Genomic DNA, 16,344 nt, shown 5'->3' on the forward strand with positions numbered 1-16,344 from the left:
ATGAAACTACCATTTTTTATTTTCCAAATCATAATTTTTGAATATTTATCTTTCTAAAAAATTACTTTATCTCTCCTGATCAAATAACATCTAAATAACCAAATTAAGTTGCTCAGACTATCATTTCTATAATAAAGGGTTATCTGCTATTGGAGTGATAACGATGAACATTAAAATGGATCATTATGTTAATAAAGTGTAAAAGTTTAGAGGTTATAATGCTTGGTTTTAAAGTTTAGGAGCCATAACGAAAGTAAGTGCAAAGTTAAGAGGCTATAACGAATGTAAATATAAAGTTCAAGAACCATAGGTGTAATTTAATAAAAACAACCAAAAACAAAAAGAAAAAAAAAAGAAAAAGACAGAACTGAGCTTCGTACTATTTATTTTCCAATTAAAAACGAGAAAAATGGCAGTTTTCTCAAATTCTTCTTTTGGTGCGACGCAATTTTCTTGCAGTATATATTTCATTCTCTGTTCTCTTTTTGTCACTCTCCATCTCTTTTAGCGCTGTCTTGTGGACAAGGCCATGGCCTCTGCCATGAAAATCGTAATTGGTCTTCTTACCTTCGTCACTGTTGGAATGATCATAGGTAATCTTCTGCTTCTTCATTTCCCTATACCTATACTATACATATGCGTTTATTATGCACACGAATTAACAGAAACATTGAAAATTTCCGTGTTAAATTTTGGATTACGCATGGATTTTAACTTCCGAACCAGCATTTTTTGTTGAAGATTTGTTAGGGATCTGATCCATTTGTCTTTTAATTTACAATACATTTCTTATTTCAGCTTTTGATCCAGTTTTGACCGGAAATCTGACTATAATATTAAGCTTACATGCAATGTTTTGCTATGAAACTGCATAACCCTTTTTGATTTAATCAGTGAAATTTCATATGAGAAAAAGATTTAAATGGGCCCTTATATTTAGAATTGCTTTCAGAAACATGATTTGCTCATAGCCTTACGAATTCATGTATATTATATATTTTTGTTGGGGAACTGCAGGTGCTTTATTTCAGTTGGCACTTATACACAAGTTAGAAGATTCTTATGGTAACTTCTTATGTTCTTTTCATTCAATTTGTTCGTTTGAGGCACTTTTATACATTCCCTACTTGAATGCTATGTTAACATGCATGTCCTTTTTTGTATTTTTTGACATTTATCTCATCATAAAAAACAAATATTCTCGCGAAATGTTCCATTCTCGTTTCTTTTATCTTTTTGCAACTTTTTTGAGCCTTTGAAGTTCTTCTGCCTCAAAAGAATCGTGAGCTAGGACATATTTGAGAGGAACTAGATCATTGAGTCGTGGAGGTCACATTGACTTGCACATGATTTGGAAGAGTTTGATGTAATTGTAAATCATGGTGCTACAATATTGTGTTCAATGAGCGTGGTTCCTTGATGTTGTTTTAATTTATTGCTATTAGCCTTAGGACATTTTGAGAGGGCGAGCCTTGGCGCAACGGTAAACGTTGTTGTCGTGTGACCAAAAGGTCACGAGTTCGAGTCTTAGGAGCGGCCTCTTGCCAAATAAATTGGAAGGGGAAGGCTTGCCCCAGTACACCCTTGTGGTGGGACCCCTCCCCGGACCCTCGCTCAGCGGGGACGCGTAGTGCACCGGTCCGCCATTTTTTAGCCTTAGGACATTTTGATTGGTTTCTTGTACTATTGCAGTGCATTGTTCAAGGTATTGATGGTTCCTATTTCTAGGGTAATCATTGATGTAATACGTATTACTATAGTTTAATCACCTGAAGTGCTTGTTAAAGCTTTATTTTTTCTCATAACAGATGTAGAACTCTCAAAAGGGAAAAAACTCAAAAGCACTAATTTAAAAGACAACACTATGCTTATAGTTTGGAAACTTAATAATTTAACATCATTTACAAAGGAGAGCATGGAAAAACTACATAATTATCTGTATACTCATAAAAACTACTCCTATAGTCCTACTACTAAGATTTGGAATCATAAACTAGGAAAATTCTAAACTAACCAAAACTCTGTTTCCAAGAAAATATTTCACATCCTTTAGTGTTTGGTGAGCATCTCAAAATTAGTCAATGGAAAACATTTCCCGGTCAAAAGAAAACTAGCTTCGAGGAAAATAACTTGCCTTTTTCAAGAAGGAAAGCTTTATTTTTCGGATATTTAATTAAATGTAAGGAAACTAAATATTATACGGCAATTCATATTGTATCACTCATTATCCCCAACAAAAACCAATGACCTCTGCTCTGCCTGTGGATGACTGCAGCGGGGGGCAGTCCTTGAAAGAAACCCAACTTTTATATATATATAGCTTTCTGTTATAAGAGTTCTTCTCATATTCTATCATAATGTAAATATAAAATTTTAAGAAGTATAAAGTAAACATTTGCACTTTTAATACTCTCCGAATATACACACACTTATAATTTCACGTAGAATAAGAAACTGTTAAATATTATTGATATTTTCTTAATATCCCCTCAATTAATGAATTGTTTTAATAAGGCAATTAATTTATTAAGCTTCGTAATTTAAAACCATGATAAATAGGGTATAATATAATAGAATGAGAAGGGCCGATGGACCTCTCTATGTCTTAGCTTTGGTACTTCAAGCCCAATAGTAAGATTATATTCTCTTGGTCTATCCCCCATCCATCCCCCCCTCTCAAACCTAGTAGAGACGAGTGTTCAATATTTTTTATTGCATAACTGTCGTTTCCCACTTCACTCCCTTTGTAACATGTGAAGCTTCCTTCTTTCCAATTATAGAAATAGAGGTCTCATGTACAAGTCATCAAATACCCTTTGGCTCCCTTGTACCATCTCTTTTAACTTTTACTATTAATTTTCCATGAATTTCGCAGTTGAATGCTTGGAAAGATGCTTAATTCATAAATGAGCTAAAAATGTTTGGCAAATTGATTGTGTTAGAGCTATTATAGAAGAAGTGAAAATGTGAATAATTTAGTGAGGTGAGTTCCAAGTGCTATTATGGAACTGATGAGAAGGTGCAATTGTTCTTGAACTACACGGTTGACATTCAAGTCCACTGAGAAAGGTTAAAGAGACACTGTTTTTCTTATCATATCCCATTCTAAATCTGCAAGTGAAAACTCTTTAGTTATCTCACAAGTTCAAATCTTGCAAAAAGTCCAACCACAAATTTCAGAATTAATTTCACATGCACCTTCATTCATATTGTCATCTGCCCATGATGTGTAATGGTGTTGTTTCTCTAAGTAATCTATTCAAAGACAAGCCAGTTTTATATAAATTATGTTATTCGATAATAGTAAAAGACTTAAAAGTACTATAATTTTCTGCATTTACCCATAAACAAACAGGCTATGATTCCTACCTAAATTATGGGATAACTCTTCAGTTTCTTAATTTCGTATGGGTACTTGAAGTAATTCAATTGTTTCTATAAATTGCATATTTATGATAAGTTTAAAGTTGAGACCAGTTTCTTTCCTTAATCTTGTCAGATCCCAATGAGGTTAGAACTCGCTGGTCATTGATAGTGTTTTATGGTTACAAAAGTTTTGTTTATTATTCTTAGGAAGATGAATTTCTTTAGAACAAGATTAACATTATTGGTTTTGAACCACATTATTATAGGCAGCAAGTTTCCATCATTTAATAGACTGCACAAAATTCAAAGTGATGGCTATCTTCCGTTGCCCAGAGGTTGGTATATTTCCTGTTAATCTCGTTTAGAATATGAGTACACCAAAATGGTAGTTTGCATAATGAGTTTTTAATGTTAGCTAAATATAGCAAGTTACTTTGGACAAAGGACCACAATTACGATTTCTGAAGCTTTCATTGTGCCTATCATATACGGAGAGCTGTCTTTGATGATTTCTTTTTAAGTGCCTTGCCCTTTTACCATCAGGTGTTCCTCTAGTAATAGTCTGCTTCAAATATGTACGTTAAAGAATTACCTTGGCAAATGAGTGCTGCTTGATTGTACGTTGAATATGTTCTCATGGATGTAAAACAAATATTTATTTATAAAATCATTTAATATGGTATCATCTTATGTTTCAACAATTATAATTCGATATATTTTTCTAATTCTTTCCGTTCTTATATAATTTTAGTTTCAGGTGTTTCTCATTGGGTTAATGACAGGGAAGCAGAAACTTTACGTATTGGTCATGTAGGTTCGCTATCTTATGTCCTTGCTTTCTAAAATGGTGAAGTGAAAATGCAATACAAGTGAACATAATGTGAATATCTTTCGTATGTAGGGACAGAAATGTCATATGGGGGAAAACAAATGAGAAAAAATATGATAAAATTGCAAACATATTAGATGTCCTTTTGGTGATATTTTAAGAAACTTTTTTATGTATCATCCTGGAATATAATCATGGTACATAGTCTCATATATCTTCAATAAATTTCACATTGGATATTCTTTTCTATGTTCGCTGCCGATAACCAATTTGTTTTACTCATCAAATATTATTTCTCTCTGCATGACTAAGCCCTTTTCTTATAAACTCTGGTTGTTCGTAAATGATGCCATGTTAACAACGACTGCTTGTTTTTTTAATGTAAGACATCAATAGAGTGAACTCCATATTTACTTTTTGATAATGGGTGTGAAGAAATATTATTTTGAGCTCCAAAAATGGATGGATGGAGAAGAGGTATTCTTCTTTCAATTGTAATGAAAATTTTCCTCTTCCGATTTCAATATCATGTTGCGTGGGTCATAGATTTTTATGATATACAATTCTATTAACGCCCTTATAGAGTCTAATTTTGCTCGTGTCACCTGAACATGCCTACAAACATCTTTTCTAAAAGGTAGAAATGATTTAATTTTGCCTTGTTATCAGTTTGTTTTATGTGTAACACCAGAACATTTATGATTGCTGTAATTCTGAATATGGGATTTATCTTAACTTTTAATTTTATGTGATTCTTATTTATGAATTGGATGGATTCATAGAAAGCAACAAATGATTTCTTTCAACTCGTTTGTTGATGCAGGTCAAACCTGAAATAGTCAGTTGGTCACCTCGAATTATTGTATTGCACAACTTTCTAAGCGTGGAGGTATGCCTAATTGCCTGTCCTAGGATTTGAGTGAACTTCCCTTGATTGTTATGCTGCTGAATGCTTTGTTAAGATCTTCACAAGGGGGGAGTTTCAAGGAATTCTGCAATAATTTTGTTTTAGCAAAATAATATATTACCTTGTCAATAATCACCCTTGGGAAATATGAAAAGGCTCCATCTTATGCATACTTTTCTAAGCATGGAGTATCCTTATTGCCCGTCGTAAGATTTAAATGAATTTCTGTTTATTGTTATGATGCTGCTGAATTCTGTGTTAAGGTCTTTGAAAGGGGGAAATTTCAGTAATTTTTTAGCAAAAGAAAATATTACCTTGTCCAATTTTCACCCTTGGAGAATATGAAAAAGCTCCATCTTCTGCTGAAAATTGCAAAATACAAACTGCTTAGACATTTGTGGTAATTACTGTAAAATTGTTAAGAGGGTAATGTTGGGTGTAGTTAGCTCAATTTCAGATGACAAAGCATCTGCAGTTTCTCCTATGTGGTACTTACTACCTTTGGAGGAAGTGCTGATATTGGGTTGGGAGCCAAGGGAAAGAGTTCTGGTCTGAGAAGAGAGCTGGGCATTTGACTTCATTGTTAAATATTAGGGTATAGAGATGTTCATCAAAATGGGTTAATTGGCGGACTATTAAAAGTCATACTATTGTGATATTTAGCATATTATTCTGGCTTTCTTATTTAATAATGTCTCCACTCAATGTCTTTTATGCATATATGAGGTGGTATTTTAAAATTCCATGATATTACTCTCATCTATGTAACAACTCAAAAGACGTATGAGTCAACAATGCTATCTGCCCTCCTATTTTTCTAAAAGGCGATAGCAATTTTTTTTTAGCTTTGTTGGGCGCAAGTCCTTGCCAAATAAATTGGCAGGGGAAGGCTTGCCCCCAGTACACCCTTGTGGTGGGACCCCTCCCCGGACCCTCGCTCAGCGGGGACGCGTAGTGCGACCGGGCCGCCCTTTTTTTGTTGGGCGCAAGTCCTTGCAAGATGGTTGAGTTTCTCTTTTAGTAGTTGTCAAAGTGCCACACTACCCAAAAGTTCATATTATAGGTGAGTGTGTCAGGAGTAATTTTATATTTGTAATACATCTTTCACATGAACTTCCATTGGTAAGTTCTTAATTAATGTGATGGAAATGGTCAAATTTTGAATTTTGGACTCTTTCGGTTTGGAAGACTTTGAGATGATGTCAAAGAATATTTCACCCTAAAAGCTTAAACTTTTCGATGAGGACCACAATTCATAATTTTATATCCATATTTATAGTATCTTCTCTTGGTGGATCATTGAAGACCTCTAGATTCATTATTTGATAGTTGAATTTTTTACGAAGAGTTTCTTTTTCCCTGAAAATGAGGCTCTGTTCTCTACAGTCAACTAGAGAAGTTTCTTTTGATTGTCATAACTTTGGAGCTCTTTGTGCTTCCTTAGATTTTTTCCATCCCATCAGATAGGTTTTATTGGCTTGCTTTATTTGGTATTTAATGTATTGCACGGAAAGTGGTCTATAAATAGGAGTTGGGTCTGCAATTCCTCACTTCTCCGTCTTTGGGCCTAAATCTGCTGATATTTGACCTTCATGAACAGAAGGATTTTGTAATTCATGATTTCAATGTTACTATCACAATATTTGGGAATCAACCTTTATCCTTTTGTTACAAAGAATTTATTTCACTAATTGCAATGTTATCGCATTACCATCAATTGTTGTTTTCTATTGTTGAAAGTATTTGTTGTAGATACAAGTTTTTGTTTATAAATTAAGGGGCTGCTGGAGCTGACCTTTCAGTGCTATTCTTTTTGTGTGATAAGTACTGTTGATTAAATCTCTAAACCTATAAGCTGCTGCTTTTGCTTTTCTCTAGGAAAACTTATTTCTGCAGCATTCTATTTATGATCTTCTTTCCTCCTCATTAATGACATTTGTTGAATAGTTTGACTTACAACCTCATTGCGAGTTTCACAGGGTTTGAACTTGTAGTTTTATACTCATTGCAGGAATGTGATTATCTTAGAGCTCTAGCCTCCCCTCGCCTGCAAGTTTCCACTGTGGTGGATTCAAAAACAGGGAAGGTATGTGTTGGTATACTGCGTGATGAGCACTTTCATGTGTTCATTGCTTGTGTTTCTATTAACATGTACATGTCAAGCATGCTCTCACTTTTTTTTTTTTTTTTTTTTAAAAGTAAGCATGCTCTCACTTATGCTAACTAAAGTATAATATTCTTTAGAACCTGGTCAATGTTTAAGGATTTCCATGTCTCAACTTTATCATCTCAAAGTTGTGTTCTCACAATAATGCTAATATGAGTTGTTTCCTTTTCTGGATAGTTCTTCTTTTCTTGTTTCATTTGATTTGGGTCCAACAAGTATGAGAATAGATGAAATGAAAGAAAAGATGGAATAACTAAAGAGAAAAATTGTTGTACTCTTAGCCAAACAATTTCACAAATAGATTACTAGGGAATAGCAACCAAGACTCTTAGGTAGTGTTTGTTTAGATAAGAAACACCAAGGAATCGGAATGGACATGAAACATTCCAATTCCTAATGTTTGGTTAGCTAGAATTAGCTATAGAATGGGAATAAGATTCTGATGAATGGGGAAATGAGTTATTCCCCCCTCAATCTAGGTTAATCAATTTTGATTCCTCAGGAATCAAATCAAAGTTGCATTTACTCTTTCCTAAAAACTATTCCATGTAACTTTGCTGATAAATATTTTTTGTTTTTACTTTAAATTATATTCCTTTTATTAAATACAGTCCATATTGAAAAATGTTTCTTAGAATTCCCTTCTTGATAACAATTAAACCTTTATTAATTTCTTATATTATTTGATAATATAAAATATCTTTAATAGTACGATTGATTTTCATAACTATTATTGATGTTTTTCAGTATTTTATTTAGCTTTTGAAAATGATAATATCATTTTGCTATTAGTATTACTATTATTAATATTATTATTTAATAAGTTTTGTAGACTTCTAGTTCCAGTCATAAGAGAACCAAACACCTTTAAAAGTAATGGATTCCGATTCCGGAGTAAACCAAACAAAAGAAATAAATAGGTATTCTGAGTTTGAACCAAATGCCCCCTTAGTTCAATAAGAGATTATGCATGCCATTAATTACCACGGAAGTTGCTCAATTTGTTGTACTACCAGAAGTTAATTTTGAAACCAACTCACAGCACAACAGATTCGCTATTTATTTATTTAGTTATGCTTGTCCGAGTTTGTTATTGTGTCTATGTATTTGAAGCAGTTGAGAAAAACTATGTTCAGATTAGTTTTGGTATAATCTTAATTCTGAAATTAATTTTTGTTACACATTTCTGTTTAGGAAGTCTAGATGTACAACCAATTTAGAGTTCAGTTTTATGATTTTTTTGGAACATATAATGTCATGTAGGACTATTTTATACTTCTATTTTTTGTTTTCATCTTATTTAGTAATGGCCTTTCCACTTTGGAAATTCTTATCCTAGTTGTAGTAAGATTACATACTAGTCCACGAGTGTTTAGTTAGTTTTGTTGCGTTTTAGTTAAGATTTGGTATTTAAATTATTGAGATATTTACAAAAGTTTGACAGCTTTGTGCTTTCCTTGAGCTTCTTGCTTTCTTTTAAGTGCCATGCTTCAAGCGTATTTCTTTTACATCGATGTTACTTTTATGTGTTCTGCTACATAAGTATATAATCTTATTAGTGTTATCTCCTTCCTTTCTTGTAATTTGAGCTTTTGATCTTTCAAAGATTATCAAGTTAGAAATATCTTTATTTCAGGGGATAAAGAGCAATGTAAGAACAAGCTCTGGCATGTTTTTAAATCCTGATGAGAGAGAGTATCCAATGGTGCAGGTTAGTTTATTGGTGCTTGCTTCCTCTTATCTTCAAAAGCTAGAGTATGTATTTTCATTCATGTTTGAGTTACCCTTGAATTTTCAAAATGCGTTATAATTTTTTCTTAATTGTATGATTTCAATGTTGTTGTCGTGTGACCAAGAGGGCGAGCCTTGGCGCAACGGTAAACGTTGTTGTCGTGTGACCAAGAGGTCACGGGTTCGAGTCTTAGGAGCGGCCTCTTGCCAAATAAATTGGCGGGGGAAGGCTTGCCCCCATTACACCCTTGTGGTGGGACCCCTCCCCGGACCCTCGCTCAGCGGGGACGCGTAGTGCGAACGGGCCGCCCTTTTTTTGTATGATTTCAATGTATCTGTCTGGATTAGCGCGCAACTATCAACTTAGATCTGGTGCTAAATTAGTATGCTTGCTCATCAAAGTGCAGCCTTTTCACACTTGTAACAAATCATGTATTGTTAAAAACCTATTGCATGGTTTGTGTCTTTTCTGTCAAGAACACCTCTTTGAGATTGAGCAAGGAAAAATAAGGGGCAATACTTTGTGCATAGGTTGCATACTGTTTCTTTTATCTGTTTGTGTCCTATTATCAACTATACATGTAAAATGATACAAGGCTTAATACATAATTACACACTTAAACTTGTAACTTTTTGCCGTTTGGCACCTACTTGTACTTGGACCTATCACACTCCTAAACTTGTAACATTTTAACGTGGCACCCGAAACTTAATTTTGGGCCTATGGCACCCTTATTTGGTGATTTGGAACACTTCAAATTTGTCCAAGCATGCAATGTGGATTTTAATTGAAGTTTGCCAAATCAACAAATGAGGGTCTCAGAGGCCCAAAATTGACAAGTTCAAGGTGCCAAACGGTAAACAGTTACAAGTTTAGGTGTGTGATAGGTCTAAGTACAAGTACAGGGTGCCAAATAAAAAATGTTATGAGTTTAGGTGTGTAATCATGCATTAAGCCATGAGAACAACTCTCCCAATCCTAATATTCATGTATACGGCCCAACTAGTTTATATTCTTCATGCTTTTGTTTGATTGTAAAGATACTTCACCTTCAACAAATATAATGAACCGAGTCTTAGGGCGTAATGCAAAGCTTGAGATTCTAAATTTGAAGTGGGAAAAGTTTGCTCACATTCTAATACATAGAATGTGGCATGGGACGTCAACAGATATAAGTTTGAGTTCATGAGGTGACTTGTTGCACTTGTGGTTACATTGATCATGTTTAATTGCCTATGATGTTATTATACTGAAAGTATTATTATGTTGTGGCTACTTCAAATATGCTCAGTCTGCAACTTGAAGGTGCCTCCTTGATTTTTGTTCAATTTGGCTTTATGCCGGGAAGATCAACTATGGAAGCCATCCATCTAATGAGACAATTAATGGAGCACTATCGAAATAAGAAGAAAGACTTGCATATGGTTTTCATTGACTTGGAGAAAGCATATGATAAGGTACCAAGGAAGTACTTTGGTGGGCCTTGATAAGGAAAGGCATTTCGCGGAAATATATTGACATCATAAAGGACATGTATGAGGGAGTATGCACGAGTGTACGTACTAGTGTTGGGAAGACTGAAGAGTTTCCTATTACGATTGGAGTGCATCAAGGTTCCGCACTAAGCCCATTTCTTTTTGCCATCGTTATGGATGAACTAACAAGTTCACTTCAAGATGGTATACCATGGTGCATGCTGTTTGCAGATGATATTGTGTTGGTTGAGGAGACGAAAGAAGGAGTGGAGATGAAGTTGGAACTATGAAGGCAAACTCTAGAATCTAGAGGCTTTAAGTTGAGTCGAAGTAAGACAGAATATTTGGAGTGTAAGTTTAGCGGCCGTAGGAGTAGGGAGGCAGGGACAATCATCCTAGATGGGAGAGTTGTTCAGGCCTCGGATTGCTTCCGGTATTTAGGATCTATTATCCAAACGGATGGAGAAGTAGATGGAGATGTTGCTCATAGGATTAAAGCTGGTTGGTCGAAGTGGAAGAGTGCTACGGGTTTCCTTTGTGATCCCGGCATGCCTAATAGATTGAAGGGAAAATTCTACCGGACGGCAATTAGACCAGCATTGTTATATGGTACGGAGTGTTGGGCAGTGAAACACTGCCACATCCATAAGATGTCGGTGGCGGAGATGCGTATGTTGAGATGGATGTGTGGTCACACGAGAAAGGACCGGGTGCGTAATGAAATAATTAGGACAAAAGTAGGGGTCACATCTATTGAGAATAAAATGAGAGAAAACCGACTAAGGTGGTTTGGCCATGTGAGACGTAGAGCGCTTGATGCGCCGGTTAGGAGAACCGAAGAGTGGCAAAGGGATGTAGTGGTGAGGGGTAGGGGAAGACCTAAGCAAACTTGGAGGAGGGTGATCGAGAGTGATATGAGTTTATTGGGAATTGAGGAAAATATGGTAGTGGATAGGACGGAGTGGAGGGAGCGAATCTGTGTCGCTGACACGACTTGATTTTCACGGTTTTATATGATGGTTCATGTTAGCCGACCCCGAATCATTTCGGGACTAAGGCTTTGTTGTTGTTGTTGTTGTTGTTTGACATTTAGTACCAGAAAAACTCTTCAAAGTACTGACATCCAAGTATAAAATATATTGTCTATTAGTGTTGGACATTTAATAACATGCCATAATTTGTTGATTCTGAAGTATACTGTTTTGGATCTGATGTCAAAGATCTGATACAAGCTGTAACCACTTGTCTTTTTTTTTTAAAGTTTTGCACTTATATTGCAGCCTTCAAAGGCTAGAGAAGTCCTTGTCTATCCTTCCGCTGCAGGAGAAGGCTGAAAACTTGCAACTCTCTCAAACCCCACAATGTGGAACCCTGTGAACTTGATACATTTCTTTTTCCATGTATCACCTTGCCGTTGGTTTGACGGCTCTTAATTAATTAGCCTGCTTCCTTTTCATGTTTTGATGTTAGCTTTCAACTAGTTTTCCTCACTACCATCTTGTTATCCCTTCCAGTTCTGATTGTAGCGGCATTTAAGTTATAGCTTGGTCAATAGTTGTGTAAAACCTTTCTCCTTGCACATCCTTTTTCAGCTGTGATTACATCGTCTGGAGGACCATTTCAGCTTATTCAAGATGAGCATGTCTATGACTTCTACCAATCAGCCAAGGAATGCTAATCCTCCAGATGTATAGTCACATTCTTGCCACTTGCCTGAATAAAAGTCTTTTTGAATTTAATTTTATATATTGCCATGCCGTATCTGCCCAATTAGTGTAGTACATCACTGAAACTCTCATCAGCGAGAGACCTGTATTTGATATATGTATATATATATATATATATTGTGTCATTTGTCTTGTGTGAAAATTGAAGCATCAGATTGGAGGCATTTTATGCCGTGATGCTCCTGAGGAAGAGCCTTCTAAATGTAGTAGCTTGGAATTTAATTTACTTTATATTTTTGTATCCAATAAAGTGCAAAGTGAATCAACCCGGGTCATATCGCATCTCATGGAGTATTTCTTTGAGTGTGCATTTCTACTTGCATATTATGTCTCCTTATAATTGCTTTAAGCATTTAAGTATCACGATCTATGTTTACCTTAATTGGCTTTGACCTTGCTTCATGTCAGCTACAATATAAGTTACTATGCTGAATTACTTTTCTATTGTTTTTATTTCTTATATTCCTCACATGATCAGGCAATTGAAAAAAGGATATCAGTCTATTCTCACGTGCCAGTAGAAAATGGAGAGCGTCTCCAGATTTTAAGGTGGGGATCTAACTTTTTTTACCAGTAATGCATACTTGTAAAAAGGGGGAAACTAATGCATTTCAGCCAAAGCTAACATCTGCTGCAGCACAGGTATGAAAAGGATCAGTTTTACAGGCCTCATCATGACTACTTTTCTGATACAGTGAGTTAACCTTTTTTTTTTTTAAATCTATTCATAAATGTTCTGTCCTTCATCTTACTTCAAAAAGTCCCCTAATATGAAGGAGTCCTGTGATATCTCTTCTTTCCTTTTCTTTTCTCCCTTTGTAGTTTAACATAAAGCGTGGCGGTCAGCGTGTGGCAACAATGCTGATGTACTTAAGTGACAATGTTGAGGGAGGAGAAACATTTTTCCCTGGGGTAACTTTTTTATTAATTTGTTTTAGTTGATGCTTCATTCATATGAATGCCTTGTATTGATATACTCTGTTCAGTGCATGGAAACCAAGCTTCAGTTCATATTGATGGACATTGAATATGTTATTATTACACTGTATTTTGCACATCTTTATTGTGTTTCTACTTTTTCATAGTTCACAAGCTAAACAACTTGGTGGACCTTGTGAGGAAGAGAGAAGGAGTTTCCTTTGGTGGCATCATATTTTCATAAAAAATGGTTCCACGTTTTCTGAATTCTAACCCCTTCCAATCTTGAACACTGAAGGGAACACAAACTTAAACTTTAGGCTAGGATTTAGAATGTAGCATGTCGGGAACTTGGGCTAAATTTTTGTATAAAATGACTGTCTGATGGTCATATACATCAATGAAAAGATGCTTAATTGAGATATTAAAATGACTTATCGTCGAACTCCCTTAGTTCTAACTGACTAGCTTGAATGCTGGACACTGAATATTTAGAAATGGACCCCTAGTTCTAATGCCAATAGCCTTTGGTGTTGGACTGCATCATTATTTCCCTGTTGAATGAAGGATTTGAAGTGAAAGTAAGTCTCTTTTTGGATCACTAGATTTGCATTCTGTCATTGAACCAATTGCACTAAAAGCTCAAGCTGATAGTTAAAGGTCCACTTCATATTAATATTTGACAAACTCCCACACGCAAATACCCACTGGGCTTGAAACGTGCACATGCCCATATTACCATGTCCTGCAATTTAATAAACAAACAGGGTTGCCACGAATCGAACCCTAGACCACTTAGTCAACCTGGCTCTGATACCATGTCATGGAACCAATTGAACTAAAAGCTCAAGCTGATAGTTAAAGGTCCACTTCATATTAATATCTGACACATTCATTCCGTTTATGAGTACATGGGAATAATAAAGTGCAAGGAGGGTACAATGGTTGCACCATTGCCACCTCCTCCATCCCTGGTAATTAACCCCCACAATACACATGCTTGAGGAATAAAAAAACTAAAATGCATATTACAGGTGAAATTATGAACTAGGAATAAAAATTTGGGGATATTACAAATTTATGATTTTCAGCCTCGCATTCCTACTTTAATAACTTTGCAGTATGAGGTTTTTTCTTTGGCTAAAGCTGCAGTGTGTCAATCGGCTGAACTCAGCTGGTACTGTACTGTGTGTGAAATTTGAGAAATTCTATTATGATCCTAGTCTATTGGAACTTACCAATGAAAATGTGACAACTGACAACTGTAAAACCTTTTTCTTTACACCAATTATTTCCCAATATAGTGTGGTATGCAATCTGATCTGTGATTGACTGCAGGCTGGTTCAGGTGAATGTACCTGTGGTGGGAAAATGGTACAAGGGTTGTCTATAAAGCCAAATAAAGGAGATGCAGTTCTTTTCTGGAGCATGGTTTGTTTTCAAACATTATCAAGTTTTATGCCTACAGAATTCTAGGGATAATTACATATGGGTTAATTACACCTATGGTTCTTCAACTATAAAAAATGAAATAAAAATGTCATTTAACTATTAACAAGAAAGCTATCGCCATTTAACTTTGGTTTCACAGTGACGGATCTAGGTTTTCACTGACAGAGCGTGCTTGGGGTGCTCTTTGGTGATCTATGGATGCTCAATTGATGTTTTTTTAGGTGTTTTTGCTTAAAAAATTAAAGCTTCGTACCCAACTTCCATAGAGTTTTCTGGCTATTAGTGGGTCCTCAAGCTCCCTATCCCCTCTTTGGATCCATCTGTGGTTTCACCTATGGTTCTTATGTCTGGAAACTAACAAACACAATCGCCGAATATTCCACGTGGTGGATGAAATGGCATTTAAATCTTGCCACATGGCAAATTTTTGTTGATATATTATCCTTGTGGCGCCTCCTTCAAATGTGCTTGATGGTTTCCGGACAAAAGGACCATAGGTGAAATCTAACTTCTAAGTATTTAAGGTTTATGTTTTTTTTGTTCCATTGTCAATAGTTAGAGGATGTAATTAACTCTCATCATACTTGAATTTGGTTCAAAAAATCGATTGACTCCCTAAACTTACCGAGTGTCTCGTTAGCTTTTTGAACTTACTAAGCGACCTACTGGCCACCTGAATTTGTTTAAAATGGTCTATTGACTCCTTGAACTTGCTTACAGTGACTTATCAGTCCTCCAAACTTACTTAAAGTGATATACATTCAATTTGTTCAACTCCTCTCTTGTTTTGCACGAGGGCTAATAATATCACTTTAAGTAAGTTCAGATGGGCTAAGGAGACTCTTTGTAATTTCAGGGAGCCAATCGGTTTTCTGGTCCAAGTTTAGAGGGGGTGATATATCAAGCCTTTAGTCTTCAATCTTTTAATAGAGTTATTAGATTTATTGGATTATTTATTTTCAGGGGCTAGATGGACAGTCAGATCCTAAGAGCTTACATGGAGGATGTGAAGTATTGTCAGGGGAGAAGTGGTCTGCTACAAAATGGATGAGGCAAAGAAGTGTAGCTTCCTGAAGGCCTTAAAAATACCACCTTGAATAGAAAGAATTATCTAATTTGTACTATTAGTGATATGATATCTAATAAATCAGCTAAAAATACAAGGTTAGTATATATACTAGTAGTAGAGGATCTGCCACTGCAAATAGAATTAGGGTGTCAAAACGGGTTATTGTGTTATAATCATGTTACGAGATATATATATACTCCACATGATTATATATGATCAAGATGTAACAAAAATGATAACCGTGTCAAATAGTAGTGTCAGGAGGATTCGTATCAGAAATTGTTGTAAGCTCTAGGTTGAGGGGCTACAAAAGAAGTCAATCAATCCCATGGAGAAGTTGTGTAACATTTTTGCAAAAATGTGTGGTAGCCTTATTTCCGCTTTACACTAGCTCCTAATGGGTCAAGGGATTTATGTGAAATATTTGTTCTTTCTATTGTTTTATTGTTAGTTTACTTATTTTTAAGAAGGTAAAGATAAACTATAAATTTCAATAGAAATATTTGCTTCTTCCTTACCAAGTTGTTCTTAACACAACATTTCTTCCTTACCAAGTGCTCATTTGATTTGCTCCTCTTAAAGACATCTTATGCTGATTATCACTTAACGATTCTTTGTTATTGCTATAGGGATTCTTTTTATTTATTTTATTATTATTATTATTATTATTATAGGGATAAATATCAAATTTGACTATAACCA

At 35.2% G+C, this 16,344-nt stretch overlaps 1 protein-coding gene across 3 annotated transcripts; it reads left to right on the top strand.

Moving 5' to 3' along the window:
- Positions 1-401: 401 nt before the first annotated feature.
- LOC136223498 (prolyl 4-hydroxylase 1) lies at positions 402-16,027 on the top strand. Of its 3 annotated transcripts, none has more exons than XM_066011524.1 (12): positions 402-593; positions 1,018-1,065; positions 3,633-3,701; positions 4,118-4,176; positions 5,019-5,084; positions 7,114-7,188; positions 8,906-8,980; positions 12,682-12,752; positions 12,846-12,897; positions 13,026-13,115; positions 14,460-14,552; positions 15,537-16,027. In XM_066011524.1, the coding sequence occupies exons 1-12, from the start codon at positions 530-532 to the stop codon at positions 15,645-15,647; spliced, it is 873 nt and encodes a 290-aa protein (XP_065867596.1). In that variant the 5' UTR covers positions 402-529; the 3' UTR covers positions 15,648-16,027. The 3 variants fall into 3 exon arrangements, with proteins under 3 accessions (XP_065867596.1, XP_065867598.1, XP_065867599.1); XM_066011526.1 differs by having other exon boundaries at positions 4,124-4,176; XM_066011527.1 differs by lacking the exon at positions 3,633-3,701 and having other exon boundaries at positions 403-593.
- The last annotated feature ends 317 nt before the right edge of the window (positions 16,028-16,344 follow it).

This window comes from Euphorbia lathyris, chromosome 3 (genome assembly GCF_963576675.1).
Source record: "Euphorbia lathyris chromosome 3, ddEupLath1.1, whole genome shotgun sequence".
NCBI classification, from domain to species: domain Eukaryota; kingdom Viridiplantae; phylum Streptophyta; class Magnoliopsida; order Malpighiales; family Euphorbiaceae; genus Euphorbia; species Euphorbia lathyris.